Here is a 21,098-nt window from a genome sequence, read left to right on the forward strand (position 1 = left end):
AAACATTTTTTTTTCTTAAGATTTTATTTATTTACTTGAGAGAGAGACAGTGAGAGAGAGCACATGAGCGAGGAGAAGGTTAGAGAGAGAAGCAGACTCCCCATGGAGCTGGGAGCCTGATGTGGGACTCGATCCTGGGACTCCAGGATCATGACCTGAGCTGAAGGCAGTCGTCCAACCAACTGAGCCACCCAGGCGCCCCCAAAATCAGTGTTTTGAAGGAAATGCTTACCCTTCAATACTTTTATAAAACTGATGACTGCCTGAAAATTAATGAGCTACATGACTACTTTAAGGAAAAGAACAACAAAACAGAAAGAAAGAGGAAAGATGTATATGAATGGGAGTTAATGTGACTAAAAATATATATATATAAAAGAGAAAATCAGCAAAGTAAAAATTTCATTCTTTGGAAAAACAATACCAAGGAAATTAATAAGCCTCCTGTAAAACCAAGTAAGGAAAGCAAGTGAAAGCAAAAATAAATAGTATTACAAATGAAAAAAAGTAGGCATGACTATAGATACCACAAACACTAAAAAGATTTAAATAATACTATCAACAACCACATGCAAAAAAACATGAAAAGTTAGGCACAAAACACTTTATAAGGAAAATGTAATTTACCAGGGCACCTGATTTGCTTAGTTAGTTAAATGTCTGACTCTTGGTTTGGCTCCAGTCACAATCTCACGGTACTGAGATAAGTCCCGCATTGGGCTCTGCAGTTGGGCATGGATCCCCTAAGATTCTCTCTCTACCTCATTCTCTGCCCCTCTCCTGCCCCTTTCTTCTCTCCCTCCATAAAAAATAAAAATAATAATAAAAAAGAAATTTAAAAAAAAGAAGATATAATTTACCAAAACAATGCAGACAGTTCTATAACTAGTGAGGAAACTGAAGGAGTAGTTAGAATTTTTCCATGAAGAAAACATCGGTCTCAGATAATTTTAATATAAGTATTCTACTGAATTGAAGGACTAGATCACTTTAAACTTAAACTCTTTCCAAAAGTAGAAAAGAAGGAATACTCTGCAGTCATTTCAGAAGACCTGCATCACTCTAACACCAAAGCCATACAGAGTCAAAATGAGAGAAAAATAAGGTTGTTTCACTCATGAATATGGAATCAAAATTCTGAAAAACATATTAATAAATCAAATCCAACAATGATTTTTTTTCTTTTTCAAATTTTTATTTGAATTCTAGTTAGTTAACATATAGTGTAGTATTGGTTTCAGGAATAGAATTTAGTGATTCATCACTTACATATAACACACAGGGCTCATCATAACAAGTGCCCTCCTTAATATCCAACAGTGTATTAAAAATAAAACATCTTGGGCACCTCGGTGGCTCAGTGGGTTAAGCCTCTGCCTTTGGCTCAGGTCATGATCTAAGGGTCCTGGAATCGAGCCTTGCATCAGGCTCTCTGCTCCGCAGGGAGCCTGCTTCCCCCTTTCTCTCTGCCTGCCTCTCCGCCTACTTGTGATCTCTGTCAAATAAATAAATAAAATCTTAAAAAAAAAAATCTTATCCAAGTTAGGTTCATTCCCAGTATGTAAGGATAGATTGTTCATTTAAAAAAAACAAAAACATAAACATAAATGTTCCCTATTCAATAATTTTTAAAATATATAATTACCTCAATAGATACAGATAAAACATCTTTAGTAAAACAGGAGTAGAAGAGAACTTCCATACCCTAATAAAGAGTATTTGAAAGAAACTCTTACAGAAAGTGAGAGGATAATGAACACCAAGTTCAGAATGGGTAAACGGAGATGGGGTGATGAGGTGGGAAAAAAACACATAGATATACGTGAATTATTGTGAAAGTCCTTATTTATTTATTTACTGATAGAGAGAAAGGGCAATGTGTGCCTTGGTGGGGTGGGTAGAGGCAGAGGAAGAGGGAGAGAGAGAATATTAAGCAGGCTCCCCATCTAGCATGGAGCCACAGTGGGGCTCTATCTCAGGACTCTGAGATCGTGACCTGAGCTGAAATCAAGAATCAGACGCTTTAACAACTGAGCCACCCAGGCGCCCCATGGTCTTAATTTTTATATTGAGTATAGGCTACTGTGGATTCTTATGCTATTCCCAAAGCCAAATGAACAAACAAATGCATGGGCCAATGATGAGATTATCACAAACCAGTGTGTCTCCAATGGCAATTTCTGAAGATTGGGTTATCTGGAAACTTGTACCACATGCAAATACTCCAGCCCCACCCCTGACCTACTCAATCAGAAACTTTGAGGGGTGGGCCCAGCGACATGTGTTTTAAGCCCTCTAGGTGATTGTGATGCATGCTAAAGACGGAGCAGCATGATCATAAATCACGAATTCTAGAGTCTGTACACTTACAGTCCAACTAACAAATGGGAAGCACAGCTGTGGGGTGCTGTGTAACTTGTATTATGGGGATAACCATTGCACTTTCTCATTTAGTTGAGCTTTAAACCAGATGAGAAAGGACTTGAATGTGACTCCCTTTCTTCCCGAGTCCCCGGTAACAAATCTAAAAGGGAGAAAATGAGGCCTATTACACTATTAAAACCAGCAGTAATTCCTGATACTAGGAACTTGCTACACCTCATTGTAGTGGCAGATTTTATTATGTAGATCCAAAGTCAGAACCACTTTTAGGAAGTAACATGTTAACAACAACAACAACAAAAAAAAGGAAGTAGCATGACTTCTGCAAATGGCGAGAACAGCCTCCAACAATTTTCCTACAGTTTGAAACAAGGAAAAAACATTGGTTCAACACAGTGTGGGCAACTTCCAGAAGATAAAATCTGGAGAAAAAAGATGTAGAGTTATGTGCTGAGAACTACTGGACACTGCAGTTTTGGAGATGAAGTATTTCACGACAAAAGTCCCACTAATAGTGCCTGTCTACGAATAAGTCTTATACCTTATGAACCTCTACCAACTCATGGTCCATCCTTGCTGCCCTCTTGAGAAAACCAGCTTTCGTGGTAGTGACTTTTGGCTTTGGCGGTCTGATTCGGGGTTGTGTCACAAAATCTGGGAGACGTGACTCAAGTTCAACTAATCCTACAGGAAGGAAGTACATATTTTTAGTATTCAGTGATTAAATTTCACATTTTGAAAGCATATTGTTAATTTTAGTAGCTGTTTGCTAAGTGGTTTAATTTAGAATTACTGATAAGATAGAGCTCACATAATTGAAGTGGCCCCTAAAATGTAAAGCAAATTTCTACATAATTAATGTTCTCGTGTTCTTGGTGATTTAGACCACAAAATGAAAAATGCATTCTTTTAAAAAAAAAAAAGATTTTATTTATCTGAGAGAGAGAGAGAGAGAGAGAGAGAAAGAGCACATAAAGAGGGTAGGGCAGACAGAGAAGCAGACCCCCCACTGAGCAGGGAGCCCAATGCGGGACTTGAACCCAGGACCCTGGGATCAGACACTTAACAGACTGAGCTACCCAGGGACCCTGAGAAATGCATTCTAATTAAATATTTCCCTACAAAAAAGTATTAAGTTCTACGACAATAACCACAAAAAATTAGTGACCATATGATATATGGGACCACCAATTTTTGGTCGCTATACACCAGTTTATTGTATTCTGCTCTGGAGATGATCAGCCAGAGCTACGGGTTCAACAGTGTGACCATCAATTCATGATCTTGGCCATGTATATGCTTCAACTTGCCAATTAAATTTAAATAATCTAAATGAGCCTCACCGGGACTTGGCAAGAGGTATAGTCCTCTCCATGAACTTATCCCCTAGTTACACATTTCCTTGCCCACCAGTTTACTAATACTTCTTTTTAAAGGGCTGATTTCATGATATATTCCTTGTTTACTCTGAAAACCTAGTATAAAAGCTTTTTCAGTTTCATTTTTGTGACATTGAACATGCTTAAATGTTTAGTAGGTAAACAAAGATATATTGTTACACAATAAACCCATTTATTTATTTGGATCTTAGGAATTTTTATTGGTTTGTATGTACTCCTATTAATAACATTAAATGTGTTCATTGCTATTTCTTGAAAATATTTTTATTTTTTGTTTAGCCTTTAACCTAATACTTCTCTTTTAGTACTTTAATACTCCTCTTATACTGGACTTGTAATTATGTAAATTGCTTACCTTCATAGGTGTTGAGATAGTGATTTTTTACTACAAAGTCCTCTGAATTGTTGTCGGGGAAATGACCAAGACGAGACAGAGGTCCATAGACCTGTGATGCATAATCACAATAATCCCTGATGATATTTCTTCTCTCCAACTTTCCTTCTATATTCTTTCTTTTTCCCACAAGTTTTCTGATTGCTACAATAAAACATACCTCTGTGACTATCTTCACAGTGCTGTTCTGAACAAATGCCTAATAAGCCAGTTCTACTTTTATTCACAGGGAAGCTACTGAACTGACTGAATTTCATGATGACCGCTCACTGTAGCCAGGTCTGTCATCCGCAAAGCCCAGGTCATCAGGAGACAAGTGGGAGTGACAGAAGCTGAGTCAGTTGGTGTCCTCAGTTGGTACTCATCAAAAGTCTTTTATAAGTGCATTCCAAGCTCTGAGGTAAGAGCTTACAAAAACTTACTTACAAAAACTCAGAAAGAGTTTTGTCAAGCTAATGAAAGAAACTCAAACTAACCAAGAAAGACATGGTCAGTGAAGTTCTGGAGAATTATTTTCTCCTGGGAAAATAACTGCAAGGGAAGGAAGACAACAGGTTCTTTAATAATCTCCTTCTACCTTGGCTAACAACAGAATAAAACACAATATATCCCAGCTTGGAGCTTTCAGAACTGTTTGGCAGTCAGATGGAAAAGCCTCAGCTGTGCACACTGGGAGTTTACTCAGCTGAGGAGTTGTGCTACCTCTCCGCCTACCACAGATCCACCCCCTAGGGCTCCACACTGTGCACTCACCATGGGTGCAAACCCATACTGTGGGACGGCAAAGTCTTACTTTAAGAGGCGGCTGCATGTACTACTGCTACCTTGTGGGCATTTATGTTTGATTCTCCACACTTTTGTGTGTGACGTGGGGTTTGGGAATTAAACAAAAAGTTTATATTTTGCTATTTATCTTTTTTTATTAGTTTCAGAGTAGAGGTCAGTGATTCATCAGTTGCATCTAACATATGGTGCTCATCATCTCAAGTGCCCTCCTTAATGCCCATCACCCAGTTACCCCATCCCTCTACCCCTCCCCTCCAGCAACCTTCAGTTTGTTATTTATCTACAAAAGTTAGTCAGCTCATCATTAGTTAGATCAAGTACTGAAGAGAAAAAGTGTTGACAATATCTAACTGCATACTTAACAGCTAGTTAAAAGTTATCTTCTCACACAAAAAATAAGTTCAGGGGCATATAAGTGAGAGCAGATAACAGGTACCTAATTTATGGGGGTTGGGGGTGTCCTTGAAGGCCTCACTGAAGAAGTGACATATGAGTAATGTCTTAGCCTTGGTTCCCCCAAAGGCAGAGCCTAAAACAAAGTTATGTGTGCAGGAAGTTTTTTGGAAGGTGACCGATCCCAGAGGGCAGAAGAGAGGGACAGGAGGACTTTAGAATAGAATAGAATACAATAGACAAGCTAGTCAACCCTTGTTTATTATTGTGAAGTACTGAAAAGAAACAGTTGACAATATCTAAATGCATACCTAGCACCTAGTTAAAAGTTATTTTCTCACATCAAGAAAACTTTAAAAGTTAAGTTCACTGAGAATAATTTTAAGGAATTTTTATAATTGTTCTACTTTTGTAGATGAATAACAAATTTGGTTTTTTAAATATTATGATTATTCTATTAGGCATAGAAATTGCTAATTTGCACATGTAATTGAAATATTACAATTTTAAAAGTAAATTACATTAAAAGTTCCTAAGCAAATAAAACTATAAAGTTATTACTTATTTAATATAAACTTAAATACTAATGAGTTAAAATTTTTAATCCTTATTTTTATTTATTTATTTATTTTTTGAGAGGGAGAGAGACAGAGATGAGGGGTGGTGAGGGACAGAGGGAGAGGGTGAGAGAGAAGCTTTAGTAGGCGCTGTGCCCAGTGAGGAGCCCAACATGGGGCTTCATCTCCTGACCCTGAGATCATGACCTGAGCTGAAATCGAGTTGGACACTTAACCAATTGAGCCATGCAGATGCCCCTTTTAAAATTTTAATTAAAAATTTTGATATAGTCATTCTTAATCATCCACAGACTGCTCTTTTTATATGTACAGATATAGTACACAAACAGATATACAGTATATCCACGGTATTAAAATTTCATGGCAGGGGGTGAGCAGGAAAAATGATGATTAAATGTCTCATTTAAGAGCAGTAATAAAAAAAAAGACTGAGAAATAGGGCTCCCTATCCAGGACTTCAATCCATGAATATGGGAAGGCCAACCCCTTACACTTACCCCTCCCCCCCCCCCCACACACACATAATGTTAATAGCTGGACTGCCTGTTAGAACATCAATACTTGGTTTTCTCAGTAAGGAATTTTCTTCCACTCTTCAACTTTTGAGAAATAATTCATCTCCTTTACTTATATAATAACATTAGGTCTCAAAAGAATTGTATCTAAATCAGGTTTGCTCAAAGATTCAAAGCAAAGCGAACCCTCCCATTCCCTTCACTGTTCATATGATACCATTACCTGAGATGTGTGTGTGCTGAATCCGTGCCAATTTTGCCTCCTTTGCTTCCTGCAGTTGAGACCACCGGGCATTCAGGTGCTTCATGTTCACTTCGTTTTGATTCTCATCACGTTTTCTCAGCAGCTCTTTTAGAATCTCCAGGCGAATCTCCTGAAGCCTTTAAGTAAATCACCAGACATAAGGACCTATTTGGTATCTCAGAGTGTTCTACTAAAGAGAAGGGAAACCCCTGCCATAAACAGGATTCTCTCTTGAGGCTGGTATCACATTCAAGTACTTAAAAAGGCTGCTCTGGCAAAAGTATGACAAACGGATTGGCCATTTGGGGGAGGCAACTCAATAGTGAGTCTCTCTATAAAAGGAATATGTATGGGCGTAGTTCTGAAAGGAGAAGAAGAGTATGCCAGTCAAATAAAAGGGCTCTCTAGGCAGATGGACCTAAAAGAACAATAAGACCTTTGTACACAGTTCCAGGTCCATAGGTATTGGCCGGGGGGTTAAGTAATATGAGTGAAGAGAAAACGAAGCGGCATGCTATTTTAAGGAATAAATGTGAAAATGCCAGTGTCTGGCACATATAGACAACCAATCAATCTTTGTTTCCCTTCCCCTTACCTATATCTTGTTCTCCCAGAGCTAGCTACCTTGCTCATGTGTATACAACCATGTACACATGACTTCAAAATCTCTACCTCCGGACCAGGTATTTCTGAACCAGAATTCCTGTCTGCTAGGAATTTTCAGCTAGCCCCTGACAACCTCAAACAAACCCCACTCATTTTGTTCCACCAGAAACCTACCCTTTCTTACATCCTCCCTCCCCTAATAATTCCTCTTCTAAAACACTTCTTACATCCATCACTTTGCTCATGTTTTTATCATCCCTCCCCTAACTTTGACTCTAGTTGCTAATCTAGTCCCTCCTTCTAATCTTGCTCCAGACAGCTGTCAATATTTTCCTTCCTAAAATAGACATTTGAACATTTTACTCTTACTTAAAAATTCATAGAGTAAATTATTCAGCCACTCATTTGTCAAATATTTATGAAGTGCTCACCATATGCCAAGCAGGAAACAAACAATGATGAACAAAATAAAACACCTTCTCTCAAGAAGCACTGTTCTATTGGAGCGGGCATATCAACTAGTATTTTATAGCACAAGAAGATAAATACCAGACCAGAAGAATGAAGAATATGGGAGAAGAAATGACAGAGCGTCTATGTCTAATGCTATTCCCAGTGGATCCAGGAAGCTGGGGAAGTCTTCCTTACAGGAGCCATGAACTCTAGTCTTGAGAATAAACAAGGATTGAGATTTGGCACATACACAAGGGAAAAGTGAGGCCTCAGTAGAGGAAAGTTCAACTCAAAGGACTAGAGACAGAGCTAACATGTCATACTGGGGGAGCGTCTCAAAGCGAACATACAAGGGGGAGTGGGGAAGTAGTGAAAAGCGAAAAATATGGAGAAACAGCTGTTTTTAAAAATAAGCCACAGACCAAGAGTCACCTTTCTGTGTGAAGTTAGAAATCCTAGGTTCATTCTAAAATTCATCACTGAACCTCAATTCCTTTAGTCATAAAATGGACATAATTTCTATCCCATAAGATTGTCATGTGCATTAAATGAGTTAATACATACAACACGGTAGAAGAGTAGTTCCCAAACTTGAGCATGCATCAGATAATCTGGAATCCTCATGGTGCCCGAAAATCTGGATTTCTAACAAATTCCCAGGTAATGCTGATGCTGCTGGTTTGCAGACCACAATTTGAGAACTACTGGCTTGGAACATGGCTCCAACACATAGTAAGCACTCTATAACTGTAACATGCTCTGTAAATACCATCATCATCATCATCATCATCATCATCACTAATATTATCTAACTGATGGCTTCTTACTCACCCTTCAACACCCAGCTCAGAGGCTAGCTTCTCACAATAACTTTCCCAAGTCTCCACTTACCCCAAACAGAAATACCCAGAAACATTTTAAATGTTTTTAATGCCCTTCTGATAAGACTATACCTCTCCAAATTGCAGCAATAAATTTAATTTTCTACAGACAGGATTGGACACCCAATACCTAACACCTTTGCATTTTTTAATTGCAAGTTTTTACCAAAACATCACACAGTCTGGATTCAGGGTTAATAGAAGGTGTTATAAAAAGATAAACATATTTTGAATTCAGAACCACACTGAGGCTCTGGTTCTTAACTTTCTTTTGTGTAAGCGCACCGTCAGGGGCTGTGGTGGCATTGCTATGAGCAGTGAAGTGCCTCAGCTCAGCCTAGGACAAACGATAACCTTATCAAGTTCCCTTCCTTTCCTTTCCTTATTGCTAGGGAGTTGTAATTTGGGGGTTTTCATCCTTTCCACACATTCCAAAGACAAATACATTGCTACTGCAAATACATTAGATAAATAACTGAAAACCAGAAGTACCACAGCATATTGTTATTTGTGCACTGTGAGCTCATCTCTTAATTAAGGAACTCCACAATTTGTCTTTTAAATCGAAAATGCCCCATGGGCTGTGACTAGAACCCGAGGCATCCTGACTGTGAATCCAGTAGAAGGGAGAATAAGAGGATTAGCTAGGAGGCTGCTGGATATGAAGATATCCCCAGAGGGTGGCACTGGGAATGAACAGAAAGGGTCAATTCAAAAGACTGATGATGAATGATAAAGATGTGGCAAACACACACACAGACACACACACACACACAATAGGAAATTACTCAGGTGTGAAAAAATAATGAAATGTTGCCATTTGTAACAAAGTGGATGGAGCTAGAGTATATTATGTTGAGCAAAGTAAGAGAAAGCGAAAGGCAAATACCATAGGATTTCACTCATATGTATAATTTAAGAAACAAAATTGATGAACATATGGAAAGGGGAAGAAAAAGGAAAGAGACTTTTACGAATGGAGAACAAACTGAGGGTTGGTGCAGGAAAGTGGGTGGGGGATGGGCAAAATAGGTGATGGGGATTAAGGAGGGCACTTGTGATGAGCACTGGGTGTTATATGTAAGTGATGAAGCACTGAATTCTACTCCTGAAGCCAGTATTACACTGTATGTTAATACACCGTATGTTAATGAACTACAGTTTTAAAAATTTTAAAAAGAAAAACATTTTAGGGGCACCTGAGTAGTTCAGTCACCTTCAGCTCAGGTCATGATCCCAGGGTCCTGGAATCGAGCCCCACATCGGCCTCCCTGCTCAGTGGAAAGCCTACTTCTCCCTTTCCCCCTGCAGCTCCCTCTGCTGCTCCCCCTGCTTGTGCTCACTCTTTCAAATAAATTTTTTAAATCTTTAAAAAAACAAAAGGCATTTCAGTGGGATTCTGTGATAGTCTAGATTTCTTTAAAGAGAAAAGGGAAGGGACGCCTGGGTGGCTCAGTGGGTTAAGCAGCTGCCTTCGGCTCAGGTCATGATCCCAGAGTCCTGGGATCGAGTCCCGCATCGGGATCCTTGCTTGGCAGGGAGCCTGCTTCTCCCTCTGCCTCTGCCTGCCTCTCTGTCTGCCTGCGTCACTCGCTCTCTCTCCCTCTGTCTCTGACAAATAAATAAATAAAATCATAAAAATAAAAAGAGAGAGAGAGAGAAAAGGGAAAAGGGAAGAGAAGAATCACAGATGTTTTGAGGAATTGTTCAAATTTGGGTTCCATACTTAAAACTTTACATATGAAAAGGGCCGTATACATTTTTATATTGTTCGGAAGAAAATTATAGAGCTATTATTCCCAAAAGAACCAGAAACCCAACTTTCTATCTCTATAGGTGGCAGGTTGCTGTTAAACCAATACATTTGGGAAAATGCTTTACAGATAAAAAGTATTTTCATTATGCCAACAGTTCAGGTGCAGATATTTGGGTAATCTAGAACTTACTTTTCAATCTCCTGCTCTCTGAAGGCCCACTCCTTCCTCTCCATCATATTCATCATCCTCCTCCTCTTCTCAAACTGGAAGGAGTCACTCAGACTTGGAAGAGTGGCTTCCCAAGCACGCTTCTCCCGGGCACGTTCTATCATCTCAACCTCAGCTTGTCCTGCCGGGAGCCCTCGACCTGGATGATGAAGCAAAGAACCTTAGAAGCATATGGACAAACTCATGTACATTTCAGTATTTCATTTATTCCCTTTCAGTTCCTGTTCTCTTGAACTTCAGGGGTGATGACAAAATGATATTAGGAAACATCTTCCTGGTGTGCCTCATAGCTTATCTGTGCCCTGTACTGCCTCTTGTTACTTATTCGGCCAGAAGACATTTTAGTTGCACATAAAATGCTAGACAGTTAAAAAAAAAAATAAAACTAGACAGTATTTGAAGAATATTATCTGCCTACTAAATAATCATACCTTGGAATGCCCTATATCAGACAAATCAACATTTTTAAATGCAAGGAAATATCAGTTACTTAAAGAAGGTCACAGCTGGTAAGTGATAGAAATCAGGATTTGAACATGGCAATCTAACCTTTGTGGTCTTATCTACTACTCTATACTCCCTCTCTATTAGAGAAATGAAACAGAAATGGACTCTATAGAAAAGCCCATAGCTAACAGCATACTCAACAGTGAAGTTGAAAGCTTTTCCTTTAAGATCAGGGACAAAACAAGAGCCTATTCTTATCACTCCTATTCAGTACAGTACTAGAAGTCCTACCCAGAGCAATCACGCAAAGAAGAAACAAAAGTCAACCAAACTGAAAAGGGAGAGGTGAATGGTCTCTTTTGCAGATAACATGACCTTATAATATAGAAAACTATAAAGACTATAAAAAACGGCTAGAGTGGCTGCACCAGCTGGAGGTTCCTCAAAATGTTGAAAATAGAACTGCCCTATGACCCAGCAATTGCACTATTGGGTATTTACCCTAAAGATACAAATGTAGTGATCCAAAGGGGCACATGCACCCGAATGTTTATAGCAGCAATGTCTACAATAGCCAAACTATGGAAAGAACCTAGATGTCCATCAACAGATGAATGGATCAAGAAGATGTGGTATATATACACAATGGAATACTATGCAGCCATCAAAAGAAATGAAATCTTGCCATTTGCAACAACATGGATGGAACTAGAGCGTATCATGCTTAGCGAAATAAGTCAAGCAGAGAAAGACAACTATCATATGATCTCCCTGATATGAGGAAGTGGTGATGCAACATGGGGGCTTAAGTGGGTAGGAGAAGAATCAATGAAACAAGATGGGATTGGGAGGGAGACAAACCATAAGTGACTCTTAATCTCACAAAACAAACTGAGGATTGCTGGGGGGAGGGGGTTTGGGAGAAGCGGGTGGGATTATGGACATTGGGGAGGGTATGTGATTTGGTGAGTGCTGTGAAGTGTGTAAACCTGGTGATTCACAGACCTGTACCCCTGGGGATAAAAATATATGTTTATAAAAAATAAAAAATTAAAAAAAAAAAAAACGGCTAGAACTAACAAATGAATTCAGTAAAGTTGCAGGATACAAAATCAACATACAAAAATCAGTTGTATTTTTATATTTTAACAATGAACTACCTAAAAAATAAAGAACACAATCCCATTTATAATAGAATAAAAAATAATAAAATGGGGGGCACCTGGGTGGCTCAGTCAATTAAGCTTCTGCCTTCAGCTCAGGTCATGATCCCAGGGTTCTGGAATTGAACCCCTCCTCAGGCTCCTAACTCAGTGGGGAGGCTGCTTCTCCTGCTTCTTCTGACCCTCCCCACCCCACTCGTGCATGCTCTCTCTCTCAAATAAATAAAATCTTAAAATAATAGTAGTAGTAGTAGTAGTAGTAGTAGTAATAATAATAGGAATAAATTTAACTAAGGAGGTAAAAGATCTATGCACTAAAAACTATGAAATACTGATGAAAGAAATTGAAGATGACAAAAGTAAAGGGAAAAATATCGCATGTTCATGGATTGGAAGAATTAATTTGTTAAAATATACATACTACCCAAAGCCATACACAGATTCAGTACAATTCCTAGTAAGATTCAAAGACATTTTTTACAGAAATAGAAAAAACAGGGGCGCCCGGGTGGCTCAGTGGGTTAAGCCTCTGCCTTCGGCTCAGGTCATGATCTCGGGGTCTGGGGATTGAGCCCCACATCAGGCTCTCTGCTCAGTGGGGAGCCTGCTTCCCCCCACCCCTCTGCCGGCCTCTCTGCCTACTTGTGATCTCCATCTCTGTGTCAAATAAATAAATAAAATCTTTTTTAAAAAATAGAAAAAACAACCTTGAAATTAATATGGAAACATAAAAAACTCCCAAAGAGCAAAAGCAATTTTGAGAAAGAACAAAGCTGAAGGCATTACACTTCCTGGTTTCAAGCTATATTACAAAGCTACAGTCATCAAAATAATACAGTAGTGGCATAAAAACAATCACATAGACCAATGAAACAGGATCAAGAGCCCAGAAATAAACCCAAATATAGTCAACTAATATTTGACAAGGGAGCCACAAATACTCAATGGGGGAAAGATACTTTCCTCAGTAAGTGGGGCTGGAAAAATTGGATATTTACATGTAAAAGAGTGAAACTGAATGCCTAACTTACATCAGTCACTTGACTTGACTTGACTTGAAATGGATTAAATACTTAAATGTAAAACTCCTAGAAGAAAGCATAGGGAGAAAGCTTCTTGATATTCGTCTTGGCAATGGTTTTTTGTATATGGCATGAAAAGCACAATGACAAAAGCAAAAATAAACAAAAATGAGACTGCTTCAAACTAAAAAGCTTCTGCACAGCAAAAGAAATAAGTAACAAAATGAAATGGCAACTTATAGAGTGGAAGAAAATATTTTCAAACCATACATCTGATAAGGGGTTAATATCCTAAATATATTAGGAACTACTACAAATAAAAAAACCAAAATAATGTGATTTTAAAATGGACAAAGGACCTGAATAGACATTCTTCCAAAGAAGATATACAAATGACCAGCAGGTACATGGAAGGCGCCCAATATCACAAATTATCAGAGAACTACAAAAGAAAAACATAAGAAGGTATTGCTTCAAAGCTGTTAGGATAGTTGTTTTTAAAAAGACAAGAGATAACAAATGCTGGCAAGGATATAGAGAAAAGGGAACCCTAGTATACTGTTGGCAAGAATATAATTGCTATAGTCACTATCAAAGACAGTATGGAGCTTACTCAAAAAATTAAAAATAGAGGTACCATATGATTCAGCAATTCCACTTCTGGGTATATATCTGAAGGAAATGAAATTACTATCTCAAAGAGATATCTGTACCCAGCCGTGCTCATTGTAGCATTATTTACAGTAGCTAAGACATGGAAACAACTTAAGTGTTCATCAACACATGACTATGTAAAAAAATGATATAAATGTATATAATTCCTATATAACATTAAATATAATTAACATTATATTAAATATAATTACTATGTGATATAACAAAATTTATCATATATGTAATATTTAATATAATTAATACTGACTATAATTAATGTGATAAATTTTATATGTAATATAAAATATATAAAATTCAGCCATACAGAAAGGAAATCCTGCCACTTGTGAAAACATGAATTAAACTTGAGGGCATTATGCTAAGTAAAATCAGTCAGACAGAAAAAAACAAAAATTGTATGATCTCGCTTACATCTGGAATCTAAAAAAAACTGAATTCATAGAAACAGGGAGTAGACTGATGATTGCCAGGGGCAAGGAAGTGGGAGAAATGGGTGAAAGTGGTCAAAGGGTACAAACTTACCATTATATGATGAATAAGTTCTGGATATCTCACATACAGCATAATGACTATAGTTAAAAATACTATACTGTATACTTGAAAGCTGACAAGAGAGTAGACCTCAAAAGTTCTCACCACACATACCCCCCCCCAAAAAAAAGTATTATGTGAGGTGATGGGTGTGTTAAGTAATTGTGGCAATCATTTTGTAAAAAATATATATATAAAATCATCACATGGTATGCCTTAAACTTATATGATATGTCAATTATATCTCAATAAAGCTGGAAAAAAATGAACTCTATGTAAGTAAAAATATAACACTAGTCTTTTATTTAATTTTTACATACATGATATTTTACTATATTTAAGTATCACTCAGCAACTTGCTTTTTTACTCAATTTTGTCTTGGGGACACTAGTCACACTGATAGAAAGAGATCTAATTTCATTCTTCAACTGTAGGACTCAACCAGAATTTAAGCTATCTTCTAAAAATTGATGTTTTAGATTGCTTCAATTTTTGAATACACATAGTAATGCTGCAAAAAACATCCTTATACTGCTCTCATTATGTCCATATGAAAATTTCTCTAGGATCCTTAGAAAGACCTAAAGTCTAGCAGCTAGATCATAAAATATAATCACTTTAAATTTTTCTGGATATTGCCAAACCTGCCTCCCAGAATTTTCCTCAAGCCTTCTGAGATTCCCCAGGTGCTCCCCCACAGCCCATGCTTCCTTACTTCCTTCCACATTGTTTCTGCCTAATTTCAGTTGCTTTTTGTAGTCCTAACAAATACTTAGTAGTCGTTCACAGATTTTCTTTTTTTTTTTTTTTTTTTTGTAGTTTCACTGAAAGTGTACCTTGTGGGAGTTCTGTTGTGCTTATTGCTTTTGTATGGTTTCTGGGAAGAGAAGAGCAAAGATACTGACTTATATATATATACAGTTATACTGGAAATAGGGATTTGGATTAGCATTGATTGAAGGTATAAAATATTTAGGGGAGAAACAATATTTATTTATTCAAGCAGGAGTCTTCCCATTTATAAACATGGTATGCTCTTCTTTTTATCAAATCTTTGTTCACATGCTTAAGGAACACTTTATAGTTTTCTCCATAATGCTATACACATGTTTTTGCTACGTGACTTTCTTACGTTGTTATTTGTTGCTTTAAGATTATATTTTCAAATATAATCTTATATATTTATAGACATAGTTCACATATAGGAAAGCTATTGATCTTTGTATGTCAATTCCACAATCACCTACCTTCAACTCAGGTTCTTTGTTCTGATAATTTGTACTTTCATTTGATTTTCTAAATAAGTAAACTGTCTACAAGTATAGTTTTGCTTTTTATTTCTAATCCTCATACCTGAATTTTTCCCTCTTACTGCACTGAGTCAGCATTTCTCAATCAAAAAGTCAGCATCACTCAATCAGTGATATCACTGCCATACTGAGCAAACAATTATTTCTTATATGGGACTGCTGAATGCAGGATAGGATATTTAGTATCCATGCCAGCCTACCTCCCAAGCCCAATCCCATGTGCTAAATGCCAGGAACACATCCTAATCATTACTATATTAAAAATGTAGAGGAAGGACTTGTGGGGAGATGGCAGAACAGGAATATCCTAGGCTTGTCTCATCCAACAGATGCAACTAGATACATCCCCATCAGTGTAAATAACCAGAAAAAAAAAAAAAAAAAAAAAAAAAAACAAAGACTGGAAGAAAAGACTTCATACTTATATGTTGAAAAGAGGCCACACTAAGGAGGGTAAGAAAGGCAAAGACACAGTGGGAGCCAAACAGACCCGCAGGACTGTCCACCAAAGGGAAGAATGCAGTGAGTACAAAGAGGATAGAACCCATGCCAGGTACCCCAGGCACCGGGGACAGGCACCAGAAAGAGGAATCCCTGTAACATTTGGCTTTGAAAGGCAGAGGGGTCCAGCTTCGCCAACTCTTAAAATCAGTATGGCTTAGCACCTGGAACTTAAAAAAAAAAAAAAAAAATCAGTGGGCTCAGCTCCAGGAGAGTGGAGGATGAGAGAAAACTGAGCCCCTACCCTTAAAGAGACAGCACAACAAATAGCCCCACTGAGATTCGACTTAGAAGCAGAAATTTGATAAGCATCTGGGATATACAAGAGGGGGTTTTATTTACTATCTCAGAGTTTGTGCTGGAGGGGCAGGGATCTTTGGGAGACTCCTCGAGGAACAAAGAAGTTGGCAGGGGCCATTTCCCACCTCCACCCTCCAGTGTAGATATATGGACAACTGCCAGAATCAGCACAGCAGGAATAATCTCCACCAACCTTTCTAATAGCATACCCTGCCCCACAGTCTTCTGAAGATCTGCTCTCTCCAACCAAGCTGGCCTCAGCAGAGTTGTCCCAGGCAGCTGCAGGTCACCTCCGTACATACTGACAGACCTTGCTGACACTACTAACTCTGATCCCATGTCTCCTGTGGAACCATCCTTGGCAAAAGTCCATCCAAGGCTGGCATTATGCAAACAGCCCAAAAAGGGGCCACCACCACTCCAAGCAATTCCTGTCTCAAGGAGAGGGGAAGATAACCACACATACCAGTCTAACCACACATAGTAGTGGGCTGGGGACAGATTTCTGAACTAACTGCTGGTCCCACTCACCAACAAAACTATCTCAAGGGACAATACAGGAAGAATACCTTGCTGTTCAGTGCTACTGAAGCTCTGGCAAACCCCTGGTCTGACTCAACTCAAGCTCAAGGCAATCCCAGACTGGCAAAATTAAAACACGGGGACCAAACCCTGCCTACAACAGGCAAAGAGCTTTTGCAGATGACTAGACTGAAGGTAAACACAACTCAGTCACAACAGTAGAGCACAAACAACATGCACAGAAGATGCCCCTGAAATTCCAGGGTCTGGTGAAAAGGGGACATTGTAATGCAAGGCACTACAGGACCACCTCTTCATACATCCATGACTTTCAAGAGCAGATATAGCTGACTTTCATAATACATAGAAACAGACACAGAGAATTAGACAAAATGAGGATGCAGAAGAATATGTCCCAAATGAAAGGACAGGAGAAAATATCAATAAGGACAGGGAAAAATCATAAGAAATCTAAATGAAATAGAGATAAGCAATATGCTTGGTAGGAAATAGTAATCGTCATAAACATACTCACTGAAATGGAGAAAAGAGTGAAGGACTCAGTGAGACACACAACAAAGAGAGAAAACATAAAAAAGAACCAAACAGAAATGAAGAACTCAATAACTGAAGAGAAAAAAATAGTACACTAGAGGATGCAGATGAATATTTCAGTGACTGGAGGACAGAGTAATGGAAAGCAATCAAGCTGAACAGGAGACAAAAAAGAATAATAAAAATGAAAATAGATTAAAGAAACTCAACAACACCATCAAGTATAATAACACTTGCATTGTAAGGATCCAAAAAAAAAAGAGAAAAGGGTGGGGGGAAGAAAATTTTATTTGAAGAAATAACAGCTGAAAACTCTTCAAATCTGGAGAGGGAAACAGAAATCCAGATTCAGGAGGCACAAAATGCCCCCAACAAAATCAACTCAAGGAGGTCCATACCAAAGCACATGGTAATTAAAATGGCAGAAAGTAGTGGTAAAAAATTTTTAAAGCAGCAAGAAAAAAAAGTAATTATATACAAGAAATACCTTGTAAGACAACAAGCTGATTTTTCAGCAGAAACACTGCAGGCCAGAAGAGGGTGACATGAAATATTCAAAGTGCTGAAAGAGAAAAATGTGTAACCAAGAATACTCTATCCCACAGAGCTATCACTCAGAATAGAAGGAGAGAGAAAAAGTTTGCCAAGGAGACAGAAGTTGGGGGAATTCATGACCACTAAACCAGCCTTCCATGAAATGTTAATGGAGACTCTATGAGTGGAAAGGAAAGACCATAAGCAGGAAAAAGTAAAGGAAAAAGTAAAGGAAAAAGAAAAGTAGGAAGCACAAAACCAGTAAAATAAAGTATATCTATAAAAATCAGTCAAGGGAATCACAAAATAAAAGGATGTAAAGTGTAACACCATATACCTAAAATATAACAGGGGAGAGGAATAAAAATTTAATGCTTTTAGAATGGGTTCAAACTTAAGTGGCCAAAACCCTAATATAGACTGCTACATGCATAAGATGTTACATATAGACCTAAACGTAACCACAAATCAAAAACTAGTAATAGAAATGCAAAATACGAAGAGAAGGGAACCAAAGTATATCAATAAAGAAAGCTAGCAAATCTTGAAAGAGGACAATGAGAAAAAAAAGGAATTTAATAAGAACTACAAAAACAACCATAAAACAAGTAACAAAATGATAAGTACATACCTCTCAGTAATTACTTTGAATGTAAGTGGACTAAACATTCCAATCAAAGGACATAGGGTGACAGAATAGATAAAAAAGTAAGACCCATCAGGGCACCTGGGTAGCTCAGTTGGCTAAGCATCTGACTCTTGGTTTTGACTCAGGTTGTAATCTTAGGATTGTGAGATCAAGCCTGTGTGGGACACCATGCTCAGAACAGAGTCTACCTGGATTCTTCTTCCCTTTACTCCTCCACTCCTCCTCCCCCAACTCACACTCTCTCTAAAACAAATAAATAAGTAAGTAAATAAGTAAGTAAAATCTTAAAAAAAAAACAAAAACAAAGCAAGACCCATATATATACTGCCTACAAGACTCACTTCAGACATAAAGACATATGCATGCAGACTAAAAGTAAAGAAATGCAAAAGCATTTATCATGCAAATGAAAGTGAAAGAAAGCCAGGTGGAACACTTTTATTAGACAAAATAGGCTTTAAAACGAAGACAGTAACAGAAGACAAAGGATAGTACATAATCACACAGGGAACCACTGAACAAGAAGACGGGAATACCCGAAAATATATAGCAGCTAATAAGAAACTTAAAGGGAGCAACTGATACTAACACAATAATAGTAGGGGACTTTAACATCCTTTATATTAATGGATAGGTCATCTAAACAGTAGATGATTAAGGAAACAGTGGCTATAAATGACACATTCGACCACATGGATCTAACAGATATATGCAGAACATTGCATCTTAAAACAGTGGAATACACACATTTTTTTCAAGTGCATATGGCACATTCTCCAGAACAGATCACATATTAGGCCACAAAGCAAGTCTCAACAGGTTTACAAAGACTGAAGTACCATGCATCTTTTCTAACCACAACAGTATGAAACTAGACATCAACCACAGGAAAAAAATCTGGAAAAACACACATACATAGAGGCTAAGTTACAGGCTACTAAACAATGAATGGATCAACCAAGAAATCAAAGAGGAATTAAAAAATATATGGAGACAAATGAAAATGAAAACACAATGGCCTAAAATCTTTGACATGCAGAAAAGCAATTTTAAAGGGAAATTTATAGCAATACAGGCCTACCTCAAGAAGCAAGAAAAACTTCAAGTAAACAACCTAACATTACACTTAAGGGAGCTAAAAAAAAAAAAAAAAAAAAATACGCAAAGCCCAAAACTAGCAGAAGAAAGGAAATACTAAAGATTAGAGAATGAATAAATATAGAAATTTTTTTAAAAAACAACAGTAGAACAGAACAATGAAACCAGGAGCTGGTTCTTTGAAAAGATCAACAAAATTGATAAACGTTTAGCCAGACTCATCAAAAGAAAAAGAGAGGGCTCAAAAATACATCAGAAATGAAAGATGAGAAATAACAACCAACACCACAGAAAGACCAAGGGTTATGAGACTATTATAAAAAAATTATATGCCAACAAATTGGATAATCCAGAAGAAATAGAAACATATAACCTCCCAAACTTGAACAGGAAGAAACAGAAAATGTGAACAGACTGACCGCCAGCATAAAAGATTGAATCAGCAATCAAAAAACTTTGACAAACAAAAGTCTAGGACCAGACATCTTCAAAGGTGAATTCTAACAAATATTTAAAGAGTTAATACCTATTCTTCTCAAACTATTCTGAAAAATAGAAGAGGAAAGAAAGCTTTCAAATTCATTCTATGAGGCCACCTGTACCCTGATACCAAAACCAGATAAAGACACTAAAAAAAAAGAGAGACAGACTGAGGGAACTATATACCAATATCTCTGATGAACAGAAATGCAAAATCTTCAAACAGATATTAGCAAACCAAGTTGAACAAATCATTTACCAAGATCAAGTGGGATTTTTTCCTGAGATATGAGGGTGGTTCAGTATCAACCAACATGATATATCACATCAACAGCACAAAGTATAAAAATCATATGAAATACCAAGGAATAAACTTAACAAGGAGGGGTGCCTGTGTGGCTCAGTCATTAAGCAACTGCCTTCAGCTCAGGTCATGATCCCAGGGTTCTGGGATGGAGCCCCACATCGGGCTCCCTGCTCAACAGGAAGTCTGTTTCTCCCTCTCCCACTCCCCTTGCTTGTGCTCCCTCTCTTGCTGTGTCTCTCTCTGTCAAATAAATAAAATCTTAAAAAAAAAAAAACTTAACCAAGGAAGTAAAAGACCTCTACTTTGAACACTATAAAACACTGATGAAAGAAACTGAAGATGATACAAATGGATATTCCATGTTCATATATTGGGAGAACAAATAT

General features: G+C 37.7%; 1 protein-coding gene across 2 annotated transcripts in view; it reads right to left on the minus strand.

Moving 5' to 3' along the window:
* Nucleotides 1–21,098, minus strand: part of CFAP91 (cilia and flagella associated protein 91) — a 99,237-nt gene that overhangs the window by 35,376 nt on the left and 42,763 nt on the right. For both annotated transcript variants that reach the window (XM_059163965.1, XM_059163964.1), the window contains exons 7-10: nucleotides 10,579–10,756; nucleotides 6,672–6,829; nucleotides 4,138–4,320; nucleotides 2,924–3,066 (exon numbers count right to left, since the gene is read on the minus strand). In XM_059163965.1, the coding sequence (XP_059019948.1) occupies nucleotides 2,924–3,066; nucleotides 4,138–4,320; nucleotides 6,672–6,829; nucleotides 10,579–10,756 (662 nt within the window). The remainder of the gene's footprint in view (nucleotides 1–2,923; nucleotides 3,067–4,137; nucleotides 4,321–6,671; nucleotides 6,830–10,578; nucleotides 10,757–21,098) is intronic.

The sequence above is a fragment of the Mustela lutreola genome, chromosome 2 (genome assembly GCF_030435805.1).
Source record: "Mustela lutreola isolate mMusLut2 chromosome 2, mMusLut2.pri, whole genome shotgun sequence".
Classification (NCBI taxonomy): Eukaryota; Metazoa; Chordata; class Mammalia; order Carnivora; family Mustelidae; genus Mustela; species Mustela lutreola.